Source organism: Cnephaeus nilssonii, assembly GCF_951640355.1.
Source record: "Cnephaeus nilssonii genome assembly, chromosome: 7".
Lineage (NCBI taxonomy): Eukaryota > Metazoa > Chordata > Mammalia > Chiroptera > Vespertilionidae > Cnephaeus > Cnephaeus nilssonii.
Genome location: NC_137078.1, coordinates 35,096,583 through 35,112,674, shown reverse-complemented (window position 1 = coordinate 35,112,674; position 16,092 = coordinate 35,096,583). Strand labels below are relative to the sequence as shown.

The window sequence follows — 16,092 nt, the reverse complement described above, 5'->3', positions numbered from 1 at the left end:
GAATAACCTGCTCACCACCATATGAGGCAAATGGCCAGACACCTTGAGGGCTAAGCAGATCAATGTATTGGGTACCGATTAAGTAATAAAACATCCCTGGCAACTGGAAGCTAATAGCTGAACAATATTGTTCCCAACTGAACATAAACAACTTTGGAAGAATATAAACAATACTCAGATAAGGCCACACTGACTATAGAAGACAGAGATAAAACTACAGTGCCATTATTTCTAAAACTGGAGATACTAGTAAGGACCCTCAAGAACCACAAAAATAACTAAACATCCCCCTCTTCTGGTTGACACAAATGACTACTATTTCTTTAATCCTTCCATCTCCAAGATAAAAAATACCCAGATATTCAACACTCCACTTTCTGAGAGCACCCAATACAGAACTGACCCCTGCTTTCTCTAAACCCTTCTAAGAATCACCCAGCACAAGTGGAAATCCTCAAACTCCTCAACTCCCCGAGATGACTCACAGTTCTGCCACTGCTGTGCTCTTCAACACCAAATTTCCTCAAATACAGGTGTGCTTCCAGCAATCTTTGGTTCAAAGGTTTTGACATTATACTCTACAAGGAAGGCTATGGCTTGCAAAGTTTTGCCCTACTTCTTGATCTCATCTCTCACAAGGCCAATTTAAACCACAACTATATCATGGAGCTCTATCCTAATCACACCATCTGATTTCCTTTTCCTTTGAGTACCTATAGCATTTTCTTTGTCCCTCTCTGCTTATTATACGCTGCCTTATATTTAATGTATTTACATAAAAAACACGGTGGAAAAGTATAGGTCACCCTAAACTAGAGTAAGAGAACATGAGTTCTAATATGGGCTATTATCTGTAAAAAATAGAGATTAAAAATAATACCTGTTCTGTTTACCTCACAGAGATGAAAAGATAAAATCAAATATGTGAAAGCACTTTACAAATCAAGGGATAAATACATTAGTGTATATGTTATCACTACTATTACATTAATTAAAGATTATATAGTAATTATAAAATTAAAATTGTTCTGAAGGTTCTAAAGGAGAGGGGTACAATGCTATTCGTTAACAGGGGGATCTGTCCTGGTCAGTTCCTTAAGGAAGTGACAACTGGGCTAAGGAGTAAAAGTGGGAGTTAACAAGGCAAAAGATAGGAGAAAGAGTGTTTCAGGCAGAGGGAATAACAGGTGCAAAAGCTCTATGACAAGGAAAGCACTGAGAAACTGAAAGAAGGTCAATGTGTCTGAGCTCAGGTAAGAGAGTGAGTGTAAGAGATGAAACTGTAGTAGAAAGGTCAACCTGTGTTTGTAGGGAAACAGCTCCACCATGGCATCCTGGCAATTGCACATAGGCCATACAGGCAAGGCTCAACTACTTACAGAACGCCCTCTGATTCTATTTGGGCCACATCAAGATAGGCAGTCTTGTGAGAAGTTAAAGGTCATTTTTCATCTGCCTCCTTAGCTTGAAGGAGGCTATCTTGCAGTTTTCATCTACCTTCTGGTTCCAGTAAGACATAAGGACTTTTCACCTTACCCCTTTCAGGTACAGCTGCAGGCTATAAAACCACTTAACTGCAACCTAGGGTTGACTCTTTAAAAACAAAGCAGCCTAACATTCTCATCACATGGCCACTCCCAGCAAGCAGTTGATACCTTGCTGATCTTGTTTTACTGGCTAAGTAATAAACTGTCTAAATCTATTTGGGTCTCTTGTGTCCTTAAATAGCCAATTCTATGGAGGTGAGGCAAGTCTACATAGCAGCTGTCAACACACTGCTACTTAGGGACTGATTGACCACCTGACAGTATGGAACCTGTTAATGTTTTGAATCTTCTATTCTAAAAGCTATGGGGAGCCACTGAAGTGTTTTAACCAAAGAAGGGACATGATTGAATTTGCATTTTGAAAAAAAAACCAATCTATGGAGTACAATAAGGAGAATGGATTTGAGAGATGACAGAGTGGATGCAAGAAAACTAGTTAACTTACATGTGGAATCTAAAAAACAAACAAAATTGAAACAGACTCATAGATATAGAGAAGAGGCTGATGGTTGACAGAGGGGAGGAGGGTTTGGGGCTGGGTGAAAAAGGTGAAGGAACTAAGAAGTACAAATTGGTAGTCACAAAATAGTCACAGAGATGTGAATTACAGAATAGGAAATATAGCCAATAATATTGTAATAACTATGTATATAGTCAGGTGAGTACTTGAAATATCGGAGGGACCACTCTATAAAGTATATAATTATCTAACCACTATACTGTACATCTGAAACTAATACAGAATAATACTGAATGTAAACTGTAATTAAAAATATAATAAATACATAAGTAGTTAAGAAGTTACTGCAGTCATTTAAGCAACAACCAAAAAATGAAAGTGACTCAGTCTAGGTGGTGGGAGAAATACAGAGAATGAACTGATTTGAGAGATATATAGAAGGTAAAAATATATTTTATGGAGAATTAAGTGGAGTGCTTTTCTTCCTTGAGCAGCATATTGCTGTCCCTTAAGTTTTATTGCCTTCCTTTTAGTCCAGCAATATCTACCTTAAGTTTAAGTTCACTTAATATTTCAAAGATAAAGACAAATACATGGAAACACTTCACCATTTATTCTCCCTTCATAGATACTTCCTTTCTAGAGGCCTCCACCTTCCTCCTAATGCAATCTAGGCCAGTCCTAAAGTTGTCATCCTTTAATGAAACGTCCTTTCATTAAACTCCTGCACTGACTCTACTATTCCTAGATTCTTTGACTTTTCCTTTCTTGGTTAACTGCTTTGTTTTCTTGTGCTCATCCCCAAACTGCCCGAGAAAGGATGTGTGACAGTTAAACTTTCTGAATCCTTGAATATATTAAAAAGTATCTTTATTTTTCTTTCAAACTTAATTAAAAGTTTGGCTGGGTATAGGACACAGGGTTCAAAATCATTTCCCCTTGCATTTTTAAGTCTATTGTCTTCCAGCATCCAGTGTTCCTAATAAAAAGACTAACACAACTTTAATTTTTGTTCCTTGGAAGCATTTATGATTTTCTCGTTATTCATGATGTTCTGAAATGTTACAATTAAGCCTCCTTTGTATATCTTCCTTCATTCACCCTAACTAGCACTAAGTCTTTTTGATGTGCAGATTTGTTTCATTTCAAGTCTACAAATTTTTCATAAATTATGACTTCTGATTTGTTTCCTCTCTTTATGGTAAACTTGTTAGTCAGCCATCAGACTCCTAGGTTGCCCCCTTTGTCTTTTATTTTTTGTCTCCTTGTCTTTTTGCTTTTATTTAGTTTGTACTGACATTTATCTTTTGGCCCTCCAGCTAGGCTATTTTTTTTAAATCATAGTTTTTATTTCCTTGTACTCACTCTTATTAATAGCTTTTTTCATGGCATCCTATTCTGTTTTATGATTGCAATTTAATATTTAATTTCTCTGAGGTTATTAATTAGTTTATATTACATTTTATTACATCCCTGAAATATCCTGTTGCTCTTTCATCCAATTTCTGTTTTATTTTGGGCTTTCTTTCATATGTTCCAGATTTTCCTCAAGTGTCTCTTCATCCTTGGCTGTCTGTCTATAAGGCAGTCCTATTATAGCTCCATTTTACATATGATAAAATTAATTCATACAGAGGTTAAGTAACATATTCAGGACTATGCAGATAATAAATAGCCAATTTGAGACTCTAATTCTGGCAGTCTAATTCCAGAGCCTGATCACTCAACCACCCTGCCTTCCTAGTTATACGGCTGCCTTAGTTCTCCATAGAAAATGCATTTACTTTATTTAGGAAAAGAATCTACTGTTTTTGGGGGTGGGAAGACTAGGAGGAAATAGCTGTTTCACAATAAGGGATAGAGAATGCTTCATCCCTTAACCCAATGCATCTAATAGATGCATTTCTAAACATTACCACAAGATGGTGCACAATGACTATACACATTTGTTCCCCGTGGTGAAAACTAAGTAGGACCCGAGAGTCTAATTAGAGATTCTGGGACTCCCCAAAATTTCAAGCCAGTGTTAGCAAGTCTTGTCTGGAATTAAGACTGTATACAAGTGTTTTTATAGAATTATAGTATATGGACATCACCTAAGTGACAAAAACTTTTTACTATATTTCTGTTAGAAATGGCACTTAGGAAATATAAGTGCTCCCCTGCTTCCACTCCACTCCCTATAGCCTGCAAATTGTCTGAATTTGTCTTAACAAATAGAAGCTTACAGAGATTGATAACTCAAAAAATAAGGTTCAAAGAGATAACTGACCTAAGTTAAGCTGTACTTTCAGGTATACTGTAAAGAGATTGCAATTTCATCACAATCATAATCTGAAATTCATATTTTTATAGTTTTGTAACATATTATGTTAAATTACATATAATTAATGTATGTTTTTAAAGCCCCCAGTTCCAAGTACTTAAAGTAAAATAAATTTATTTTTTATTTTGTCATTATTTTATTTTATTATTTTTTAAATAAATCTTTATTGTTCAGATTATTATAGTTGTTCCTTTTTTCCCCCCATAGCTCCCCTCCATCCCGTTCCCACCCCACCCTATGCCCTTACCCCCCTCCCGCTGTCCTCATCCATAGGTGTATGATTTTTGTCCAGTCTCTTCCCGCACCCCCCACACCCCTTGCCCCCCAAGGATTGTCAGTCCACTCCCTTTCTATGCCCCTGATTCTATTCTATTCACCAGTTTATTCTGTTCATCAGATTTTTTATTCACTTGATTTTTAGATTCACTTATTGATAGATATGTATTAGTTGTTCATAATTTTTATCTTTACATTTTTCTTCTTCTTCCTCTTCTTAAAGAATACCTTTCAGCATTTCATATAATACTGGTTTGGTGGTGATGAATTCCTTTAGCTTTTTCTTATCTGTGAAGCTCTTTATCTAACCTTCAATTCTGAATGATAACTTTGCTTGGTAGAGTAATCTTGGTTGTAGGTTCTTGCTATTCATCACTTTGAATATTTCTTGCCACTCCCTTCTGGACTGCATAGTTTCTGTTGAGAAATCAGCTGATAATCGTATGGGTGCTCCCTTGTAGGTAATTAACTGTTTTTCTCTTGCTGCTTTTAATATTCTCTCTTTGTCTTTTGGTCTTGGCATTTTAATTATGATGTGTCTTGGTGTGGTCCTCTTTGGATTCCTTTTGTTTGGGGTTCTCTGCACTTCCTGGACTTGTAAGTCTGTTTCTTTCACCAAGTGGGGAAGTTTTCAGTCATTATTTCTTCAAATACGTTTTCAGTATCTTGCTCTCTCCCTTCTTCTGGCACCCCCATAATTCAGATGTTGGTACACTTGAAATTGTCACAGAGGCTCCTTACACTATCTTCATATTTTTGGATACTTTTTTCTTTTTGCTTTTCCGGTTGGGTGTTTTTTGCTTCTTTGTATTTCAAATCTTTTGAGTTGATTCTTGCATTCCTTTATTCTGCTGTTGGATCTCTGTATATTATTCTTTATTTCAGTCAGTGTATATTTAATTTCTAGTTGGTCCTTTTTCATATCCTTGAGGGTCTCACTAAATTTATTGGCCTTTTCTAGAAAATTCTTGAAAAACCTTGTAACCATGGTTTTGAACTCTATATCCTCCATTTCTTTCATTTGTGACCTGTTTCTTTGTCTCCGCATTTTGGCTGCTTCCCTGTGTTGATAGTGTGGCTTTGTGTGCTAGGTGTCCTACAGGGCCCAGTGGCTCGGCCTCCCCAGTTACCTGAGGTGGACACTCTTGGTGCACCCCTTTGTGGGCTGTGTGCACAGTCTTGTTGTAGATAAGCCTTGATTGTTGTTGGTATCACTGGGAGGAATTGACCTCCAGGCTAATTGGCTGTGAGGATCAGCTTTGTCTATGATGGGAGAACTTCTGTGCTGGAGACAAGACTTGCTTCAGTGGGGCTTTGGTGCTCACTAAGTCTGCCCCTTGAGTGCGTCCCTTAAGGCTCTGAGGAGTTGTAATCTGGATGGTCCCACTCTGACCCCTGGGTACACTGGCTCTTGGGTCTCCAAGGAGGTGCTAATTTAGCCTCTGCCTGAGGCCACCCAGCAGGAGCTACAAAGAGATCTGCAGATTCCTCTTTTTTGTTTGGGTTTTGGAGGTGCCCAGATGAGGCCCAGCAGTGAAGCAATGCAAGCTGCTGTGGGGCCTTGGGCCTTCTTTTGGATGTTCTGGGTCTCACTGACTCAGCTACAGTTTGTTAGGTAAGTTTAGATTTCAAAGGACCAGGCCATTCATATGCAAAAGCCTCTGCGCACAGCGTGAGTGAGGCGGGGTCTCAGGGTGGAGCAAACAGCAATGGCTGACTGTCAGCCCTGCCCTAAGAGGCCCCCAGGTCTCAGTGTCCCTCGGTAATCACTCCAAGCACCTCTGAGAGAAAGCCGCCCTTGAGTTCTGCCTGATGCCAAACAGTCCAGTTTCTCCCCGTATGAGTCTGGGTCCCCAGAGTCTCACCTGGAACTGGAGTTCAGAGCAGTCGGGAGCTTGTGTCTCCCTGAGGATTGAAAAAGACAGCCGTGTACTCAGTTGACAGCCCTTTTCGCGCGCGCCTCCGTACCTCTGCACTTTACTTCCACAGCTCCTGTGAGTCTCAGTGTGCTTTTCTCTTTCCTTCTAGTTGTAGAATTTCCACTCAGCCACCCTTCCTGTGGTTCTGGATGATGTCCGTTTTGTCTTTTAGTTGTAGTTTTGAAGTGGTTGTGTGAGGCAGCAAGTTCAGGTGTTTACCTATGCCGCCATCTTGGTTTCTCCGTAAAATAAATTTATTAATGTCAACTAGAAATGTATTTAAGCAAAATATTTAAAATTATTTTAACAGGGCTAATTATGGTTGCTGGAACAAGGGTCAGTTGCTTAAAAAAAAACACAGAGAAAGAAATAGAAATAGTGGCACCCATGACAAACTTAGCCTCACATCCTAATTTTAAATTCAAATAATTTGGTCTGTACATAAGCTACTGGAGTTAATATTGTTGAAAGTATTACTTAAGACTTTTGCCGTTTCTGACTTAAGTTAATCATAGATTTATGCACAGAGTGATTTTATTTATAAACTAGAGGCCCGGTGCACGAGATTCATGCACTGGGGGGGCGTCCCTCATCCTGGCCTGCACCCTCTCGCAGTCTGGGAGCCCTCAGGGGATGTCCGACTGCCGTGGAGGTGGGAGAGGCTTCCACCACTGCAGCTGCACTCTCCAGCCATGAGCCTGGCTTCTGGCTGAGCGGTGCTCCCCTGTGGGATTACACTGACCACCAGGGGTCAGCTCCTGTGTTGAGCGTCTGCCCCCTGGTGGTCAGTACATGTCATAGATATTTGCATATTAGCTTTTTATTATATAGGATGAGAACATCTTTTCATTTTTTGGTCATATATTATACTATAATTTTGTTATCTATTTATTAAGGAAAGGAGTATACTGCTGAATTGAAGTTCTTGATTTTGCTCATATACACCAAAGAGTATAAAAAGAAGTAGCCCAGGCTGGTGAGCTCAGTGGTTAGAGCATCGGATCTCGGACCTAAGGGTTGTAGATTTGATTCCTCGTCAAGGGCAAGTATCTGGATTGCAGGTTCGATCCCCAGTCCTGGTTGGGCACATGCAGGAGGCAATCTATCAATGTGTCCCTCTCACATTGATGTTTCTTTCTCTAGTTCTCCCCCTCCCTCCCTCCCTCATTTTCACTCTCTTTAAAAATCAATGGGAAAAATATCTGTGGATGAGGATTAACAACAACAAAAAGGGTTTAGTATTTGTTAGCCCTAGCAGAGTGCACCAACCATTTAAAAACCATGTCTTCACATGGTCTTCCCTCTGTGTGTGTTTGTATCCTAATTTCCTCTTCTTAAAGGAAACCAGTCATATTGGATTAGGGCCCAACTAATTACCTCATTTTAACTTACTTACTTCTTAACATCCATATTCAAATAAAGACAAATTCTGAGGTACTGGAGATTAGAATTTCAACATACAAATTTTTGGAGGACACAATTCAGCCCATAACAACAAGATATCTGTAGTGCAATTTATTCTGACACTCTATGGTTGCCTTTCCCTCTCTTGATGGTGTCTTGTTCTTAATTTTAGCATGGTCAAATTCATCAAATGTTTTTATAATTAGCACTTTTTGTGTCCTATTTAAGAAATCAACCTACTCCAAGGTCTTGAAGATCTATTTTTATTTCTAAAGGTTTTATAGTTTTCCTTTCACTTTAAATCAACTATATATTAGAAAATAATTTTTGTGTAGAGTCTGAGGTCAGGGTCAAGACACTGATTTTGTCATAAATTAGTAACTGTACATCTGTAGGTCCATTTCTGGACTCTAATATATTCCACTGATTAATGTATCTACCCTATGCCTATGTCACTTTCAATACCTACTGTTTAATAACAGGTCCTGCTATCTAGTAAATTAAATTGTGCAGTTATATTTTCTTCTTCAAGTTTATCTTGATTATTCCTATTCTTTTGAATTTTTGCATGAATTTTATAATCAGTGTGTTCTTTCAGGAAAAAAACCCTTCTGGTATTGGGATTGCATTGAATCTAAAAATTAATTTGGAGACAATTGACATCTTAATAATATTGAACCTTTAATCCTTAAAGTGGTGGTATATCCCTCAATTAATTATGTTTTCCTTAATTTTCTTATAGTAATGATTTTTAGTTTTCATGTAGTGGTCTTAAATATCTTTGCTACTGTATTATTAGGTATTTGAGATTTCTGATGTAATTTTTAATGGTAGTTTTATTTTGTTTTTTTTAATGGTAGTTTTTAAATTATTATTTGTCTCTCTTTTATTCAACTGGTATATAATAATGCAATTGATTTTTAAATTAAAATATAATTCATACCATAAAATCCATTCCTTTAAGTATACAATTCTATCTGTTTTAATATATTCCCAAGGTTGTGCAACTACCACCATACTTTAATTCCAAAACATTGTCATAACCACAAAAATAAATCACATGCTATTAGTAGTGGCTCCTCATTTTTTCCTATTCATGGTTCATGTCAACCACTAATCTACACCTATATTCTTCTGCAGCCATATCTTTGCTTTAATGCAAACCAGGAATATATATAGCTACTTACCTTTATTGGGTTCTGCTACAGTAGACCTATCTGAATGTTTAGAATGGGAAATCTCTGTTACTGATTTTTTTCGTATAATTATTTGATTTCCAAGCCTCTTGGGTCCTAAGTAAAAGACTGTAAATTTTCGCTGAATATCAAGTCCAACTGGAAAAAGGAAAAAAGCATATAAGTGATTATCCTATATAATAAAAGCCTAATATGCTAAGTGTCTGGTCGTCCATTCAACCAATCAAAAAGTAATATGCTAATGATATGCTAAGGCCGCTCAACCACTCACTATGATGTGCACTGACCACCAGGGGGCAGACAGTTAACCAGTTGACCAGTCGTTATGATGTGCACTGACCACCATGGGGCAGATGCCCCGACTGGTAGGTTAGCTTGCTGCTGGGGTCCGGCCGATCAGGACTGAGTGAGACAGGCTGGACAGGCTCTGGAGCCCTCCCGCGATCCCTCCCCGGATGGGTAACCTCCTGCATCCCTCCTCAGCCCTGTTCATGCACTGGTGGGGTCCCTCAACCTGGCCTGTGCCCTCTCGCAATCCGGGATCCCTCTGGGGATGTCAGAGAGCCAGTTTCGGTCCAACAGCAGAACTGCCAGTCGCTATGATGCGCACCGACCACCAGGGGGCAGATGCGCAATGCAGGAGCTGCCCCTGGTGGTGCCAGAAGCCAGGCTCATGGCTGGTGAGCACAGAACAGAGGCAGTGGCAGGAGCCTCTCTCACTTCCGAAGAAGTGCTAAGGATGTCTGACTGATGGCTTAGGCCCGCTCTCCCCCCTGGGAGAGCGGGCCTAAGCCATCAGTTAGACATCCCCCGAGGGCTCCCGGACTAGGAGAGGGCACAGGCCAGGCTGAGGGACCCCCCTACCCCGAGTGCACAAATTTAGTGCACGGGGCCTCTAGTTTCAGTAATATAAATCTATACATGAGATCACTTATTTGTTTTTATATCTCTTATACTTTTATACCTTTTGAACTAAAAGGTCTAATAAACCCAGGAATGAGAAATGCAATGAAAAAAAAGTTTAAAAATGAAAATTTATGCATGAGCATAAAAATAAAAACAATGTTCCCACAATAATTGATATTTACCTATCTTGGAAAATAAAATATGTATAAATGAACAGATAAAAATTTAATTTTGTTATCCTAGTCCATGCTATCTTTTACATATCTAAATACATAAAATTTCCCTTTAAAATGATTCATGTTACTTAAATCAATTCTTTTTATATAATATCATTGACATATATTGTTTTGTTACAGCATAAAGGCAATAATTTTTAAATATCATATTCTTTACATTCATGTCTTCATTCCTTCAATGAACTTACCATAGTCAGAACTAATTAGATTTATGCTAAGTTCTTCAGATTTAAGAGCTCTCTTCACATCAATCTTTTTAGTCCAATTTCCAGCTTTTAGCAAAACAGAATCCCTGAAAAAGAGTACTTTAATTAATATATCATTTAATTAATAATCTGAACACTAAATAAAATAATATGTTAATCTTCAAGAGCTGATTGATCCTAAGATATATCCTATCTGGTAGTAAACTGAAGTCAGTATTGAAAGTTACTTTCCCCAGATTCTTGGAAGAGGAACTGGAATGTCAGTGGAACTACCATTACCATAATTTTCTTAACTATACATTGACCCACCAGCTGATTCCAAGTTGAATGACTCACTTCAGGCCACCTGGATATATTGTTGCTATCAATAACCCATGAGCTTATCCCTTAATCACTAACACTGTAAAGATAGCTATACATAAATTACATGACTTTATGAGAATTTCAATAGTATAAGATTGATCTAAAATAGTTTGTGTTTAATAATACCACAAACAAATCAACAACCAATTTTGTGACTGAACTTATTTTAGTCTCATATAATTAAGGTTGTCATTAGATTTTGTTGACAGAGAGAATAAAGATTTGTATAATGATACTAGAGGCCTGGTGCACAAAATTCGTGCACTCGGGAGGCGGGGGGTTTCCTTCAGCCCGGTCTGCATTCTCTCACAGTCCAGGAGTCCTCGGGGGATGTCTGACTGATGGCTTACGTGGGGAGCGGGCCTAAGCCATCAGTCGGACATCCTTAGTGCTGCCGTGGAGGCAGGAGAGGCTCCTGCCACCATTGCTGCTGTGAGCCCAGCTTCTGACTGAATGGCACTCCCCCTGTGGGAGTGCACTGACCACCAGTGGGCAGCTCCTGCATTGAGCATCTGGCCCCTGGTGGTCAGTGCGCATCATAGTGACCAGTCGTTCTGCTGTTCGGTCGATTTGCATATTAGCCTTTTATTATATAGGATAGGATATTCTCTATAAGTGTGCCATGGTTAGTTGCAGGAACATAATTATCAGTGAAAGGGATATCCTATCAGTCACTGCAGTTTCTTTAGGAACCTTGCATGGGACATTTTAGGAAGGTATTCTCTATACACTAGCCACTGCCATTCCTGAATTTACAAGTACATACAATAATATGATTAGGAGCATAGGCTCTGGAGTCAGAATGCCTGGGTTCAAATCTAGACTTTAAAGTACCTATATGTTTTTGAACAAACTGATTAAATTCTCTTGGTCTCAATTTCTTCTACAAAATGTAAATAATAGTAGAATTTGTCCCCTACAAAGATTAAACAATTAAATACCTGGAACCTACTAATTGCTCAAAAAATATTAGCTATAGCTATAATTGATATCCTTAGAGTTTGTTTATGACATCTTAGAAAAAAGAGCAATATTAGAAAAAACAACTCAAATGAAAATTACAGAATGGCATGCTAAAGAACTAGGTATAAGGGAAGTACCTCCTTTATATATATGATCTGGTTGGCTGGATCCTATAATGGAGCTATAGTAGTTTGTTAGATTTAAATGTTGAAATAAAAGATATATTTTGAAGTGAGTAGTAAGATCATGAATGACTGAAGAAAAGCAACAAATAAGAAAGTTCAGCAACAGTGGACTATAGATACTCCTAAAGGTTATCTATTCACTTGTTTCCAACTTTGTTCATTATAGTACCAAATATAATAATCTAAAACAACAGGCTCAATGTTAATATCTTCTTTAAAAGACAAACAGAAAAACTACCCCATTATAGCATCAGAAAAATCTAATTTAATTAATCCTACAGTGATTGTATTGCTTTTTCTACTCAGTGGATTTTTTTCTTTTATACTATAGACTTAGAAATAAAATGAAGTAGAAATTTTTACACTTACATAATTTTGTGCTTAAAAACCAGTTGATTATCTGCATCACCTATGAGTAAGGTAACATAGTGAAAATCTGGTGCTGTTCTTTTAGTTTGTAGCTGTTCAAAGTTTCTTAATGTAATGGTCACTAATATTTCCGCCATCATGTCACTATATCTTGCAATCTTTAAAAAAGGATAGGCATAAAAAATATTAAAAATAGCCTTACTACTCATACTCAGCTCCAACTCAGCTATGAGGAGCATTATTCCTGATAAGACAATCAAAATATCTAGAAAGCAAAATATTTACCTGTTCAACTGAGAGTTCATATTTTGGAAGATACATCACTGTTTCTTTTATCTGAGTTCCAAAAGGGGGATGCCTATTTAAAATCTAAAAACACTTATATCATTATATTCTGACCACACACTAAAAATTCTTTTAGTAAAATACTTTATATAACAAATAGGTTTTTGTTGTTATTGTTGTTAATCCTCACCCGAGGATATTTTTCCCATTGATTTTGGAGACAGTGACAGTGAGGGAGGAAGGAGACAAGGGAGAGAGAGAGAGGAAAAGAGAGAAAGAAACATCAATGTGAGAGAGATTGGAATCAAACCTGCAACCCAGGCACATTGCCCTTGACTGGGAATCAAACCATCAACCCTTTGGTGCCCCGGCCAACACTCTAACCACTGATCACACCGGCCAGGGCTAGCCAATAGTTTGAGTAATGCTTATTACTTAAAACATTAAGTTAAAATACTTATGACTATGAGGAGAAAAATCATTTTACTAGAAATAAATATATAAAAGTTAGCTTTAGAATGTACATTAAGAATAGAGGTAATATTAGGAATAAGTGAATGTTAAATACCAGTTCAAGTTCCCTTGCATCTGTTTCTTCTATTTTTTTAAAGGAAGTCAAACCTGCATTAACCATTGCATTTGACAATGTTATACCTGTGGAAAATTAATCAAATAGCAGTTTTTAAACAATCTATTAAAAAATGTATATTTAAATATTTAGCTACATTAGTAAAAAAGTTAGATTCAGACTAATAACTGACTTATATTTTTATTGATTTCAGAGAGGAAGGGAGAGAGAGAGAGAATCATTGATCAGCTGCATCCTGCACACCGCCTACTGGGGATCAAGCCTGCAAGCAGGGCATGTGCCCTTGACTGGTGTCGAATTTGGAACCCTTCAGTCTGCAGGTCAATGTTCTACCAATGAGCCAAACTGGCTAGGGCTCATTTTTTAAAGTTTTAAAAAATATTTTCAGTTAAATGAGTTGGGCAGTAACATTATTCAGTTGTTTATATCTTTTTTCAAACTGAAATAAAACATGCATTTGCTTACTATACAAAAGAAAGAGGAACTCTTTGGTTCACATGATGGCTCAGCCCTTAGTTTTATCATATGTCATCCGTAAAGCAAGTACCAAGAGACACCCATTATTATACTCGTGTTTGAAAAAAGCAACATGATTCAGGGATGAGAATATTGCTTTATGAAACTATGGTATTCTGAGCATCTCTGTCTTAGAGTTCTCTCTTGTCTGTACCTAAATAAGATAATTTTACTCTTCTGCTTAAAATTTCCAATACCTTTCCATTGCATTTAGAATAAAATGGCAATTTCCTTACTATGGCCAAACTCCCTTACCTATATGCCTTGACCACAGCCTACCTCTCCCATCTAATTTTCTACCCTTCTCCTCTTGCTGAATATTGTCCAGCCACAATATATATTTTGTTCCTTAAATATATCAAGTTCACTTCCATCTTTGGACCTTTTCTTTTTCTTTATGCTTTAAGAAACTAAAATTTTAAATTATTACACTCATGAATGAATTTAATCAAGTCCCCAAATAGAAGATATTGTCAGAAGTATAAAATTTCAAAATATTACCACTCTATCTACACACATATGTTATTGATGATGATATGACACTCCTATTTCCTTACTCACATCTTTATTCTTTCATGGGAATTTTTCTTATTCTTAAGACACAACTACTATTCATAATTCCTTAATGTTCATTTTCATTTTCCCTCAAAACTTCTCCTGAATTTTCATTTTTTAGTTTATAAACATTGTTGAAAATCAATGTGTATTCTTTATTTCTTTCCTGATGCTCTTTATAAGAGCTTAGATTTGCTTTTTTGCTTGATTCTCTCACTTTTCTATGATTAAATGTAGAAAAATGTTAGTGTTCGACAATTTGGGAGGTACAGAATTCAACCAACACCCAGACTGACAATATTCTAATGTCAGAAAGACTGGCTTTTTTAAGTTCAATGAAACTTTTATTAGTAACCATTTAATCTAATTTCAATTTTTTCTGTAAATTGCTATTTCCTAAATCTTATATGGAACCTCCTTCACAATTCAGAACTCTTGTCTTTGTGGGATGAGTATGGCACTTAGTTTGCCAGAACTTCTGTAGGAAGGTGACCCTTTTCATCAGGAATCTCTCCTCGAACTGGATCTTACTTTCACCAGCCAATCCCCACCTTCACCCCAGCTCCCAGAACTAGTCAGCTCTCTGCTACCAACTGATTTCAAATTTCAAGGAAATAAAAAAGTAGGAGATCTTTGTTCTAAGGAATAATAAGAGAATCCCTAATGATCCCTTACATGATTTTTTTCATGTCCCAAGATGCATATCCTATATAATAAAAGTGTAATCTGCTAAGTGTCCGACCAATTGGTCAACTGTTCAGTCGACCGCTCGACCAGTCACTATGATGTGCACTGATCACCAGGGGGCAGACACTCTGACCAGTAGGTTAGCTTGCTGCTGGGGTCCAGCTGATCGGGACTGGGTAAGAGGGCTGGACACACCCTGGAGCCCTCCTGCAGTCCCTCCCCAACAGGCCGGCCCCCATCAGCCCTGATTGGGACTGGGCGAGATGGTCTTAATTGGCCCCAATCGCTGGCCAGGGCTAGACTGTTAGTCATGGGCTAACAACTCTCTTTTTAGAGTTCTATCTAAGAAGGAGGAGGGTCACAAAGCCAAAGGCAGCAAACTGGAAAACTCCAGAGTGCTTTAGTCATATCCCAGTCTTTGTAAAAGTTCCCCTCTAGAGTTTTTCAGTTCACACCCTGAACTAGATCCCAATAAACAGGAAATAATCAGGCATAATATTTTGTCTTCAGAATCTTCATGAAGATTAGTACTAATATAATGCTGTTATTGAAAAAAATAAAGTTGAAATATAAATAAGTGGTATAATTTTCTATAATGAATTAGGAATGGCCAAGACTGCTAGCTCTGTACCTTGTCACTGAGATCAAAACAAAATAGTCGAAAACTACAACTAAAAGACAAAACGAACATCATCCAGAACCACAGGAAAGCTAGCTGAGTGGAAATTCTACAACTAGAAGGAAAGAGGAAAGCACACAGAGAATCAGAGGAGCTACAAAAGGCTGAGGTACGGAGATACGCACGTGGGCGGCTGAGTGCCTGGCTGGCTTTCTCTAGCGGGAAGGAGACAAAAGCTCCCGACTGCGCTGAACCTCAGTTCCGACTGCACTGAACCCCAGTTCCGGGCAAGACCCTGGGGACCCAGGCTCATACGGGGGGAATCTGTACTGTCAGGTGGAAACTCAGGGGAGCAGTTAAAAGCAAAGGTCTGGAGGCGCGCGCATGAGTGCGCGAAGAGAGGACTGACTGCTGAGTGCGCCGCTGGCTTTCTCTAGCGGGTGGGAAACGGAAGCTCCCCACTGTGCTGAACTCCAGTTCCGGGC

The 16,092-nt window shown here is 38.1% G+C and overlaps 1 protein-coding gene across 1 annotated transcript in view; it reads right to left on the bottom strand.

The window, feature by feature from the left end:
• HFM1 (helicase for meiosis 1) overlaps positions 1-16,092 on the bottom strand; it is a gene marked incomplete at both ends in the record, with an annotated part of 92,770 nt that overhangs the window by 18,920 nt on the left and 57,758 nt on the right. The window contains 5 exons of the mRNA XM_079777006.1: positions 9,120-9,266; positions 10,459-10,562; positions 12,357-12,514; positions 12,642-12,725; positions 13,210-13,295. Coding sequence (XP_079633132.1) covers positions 9,120-9,266; positions 10,459-10,562; positions 12,357-12,514; positions 12,642-12,725; positions 13,210-13,295 — 579 coding nt within the window. The remainder of the gene's footprint in view (positions 1-9,119; positions 9,267-10,458; positions 10,563-12,356; positions 12,515-12,641; positions 12,726-13,209; positions 13,296-16,092) is intronic.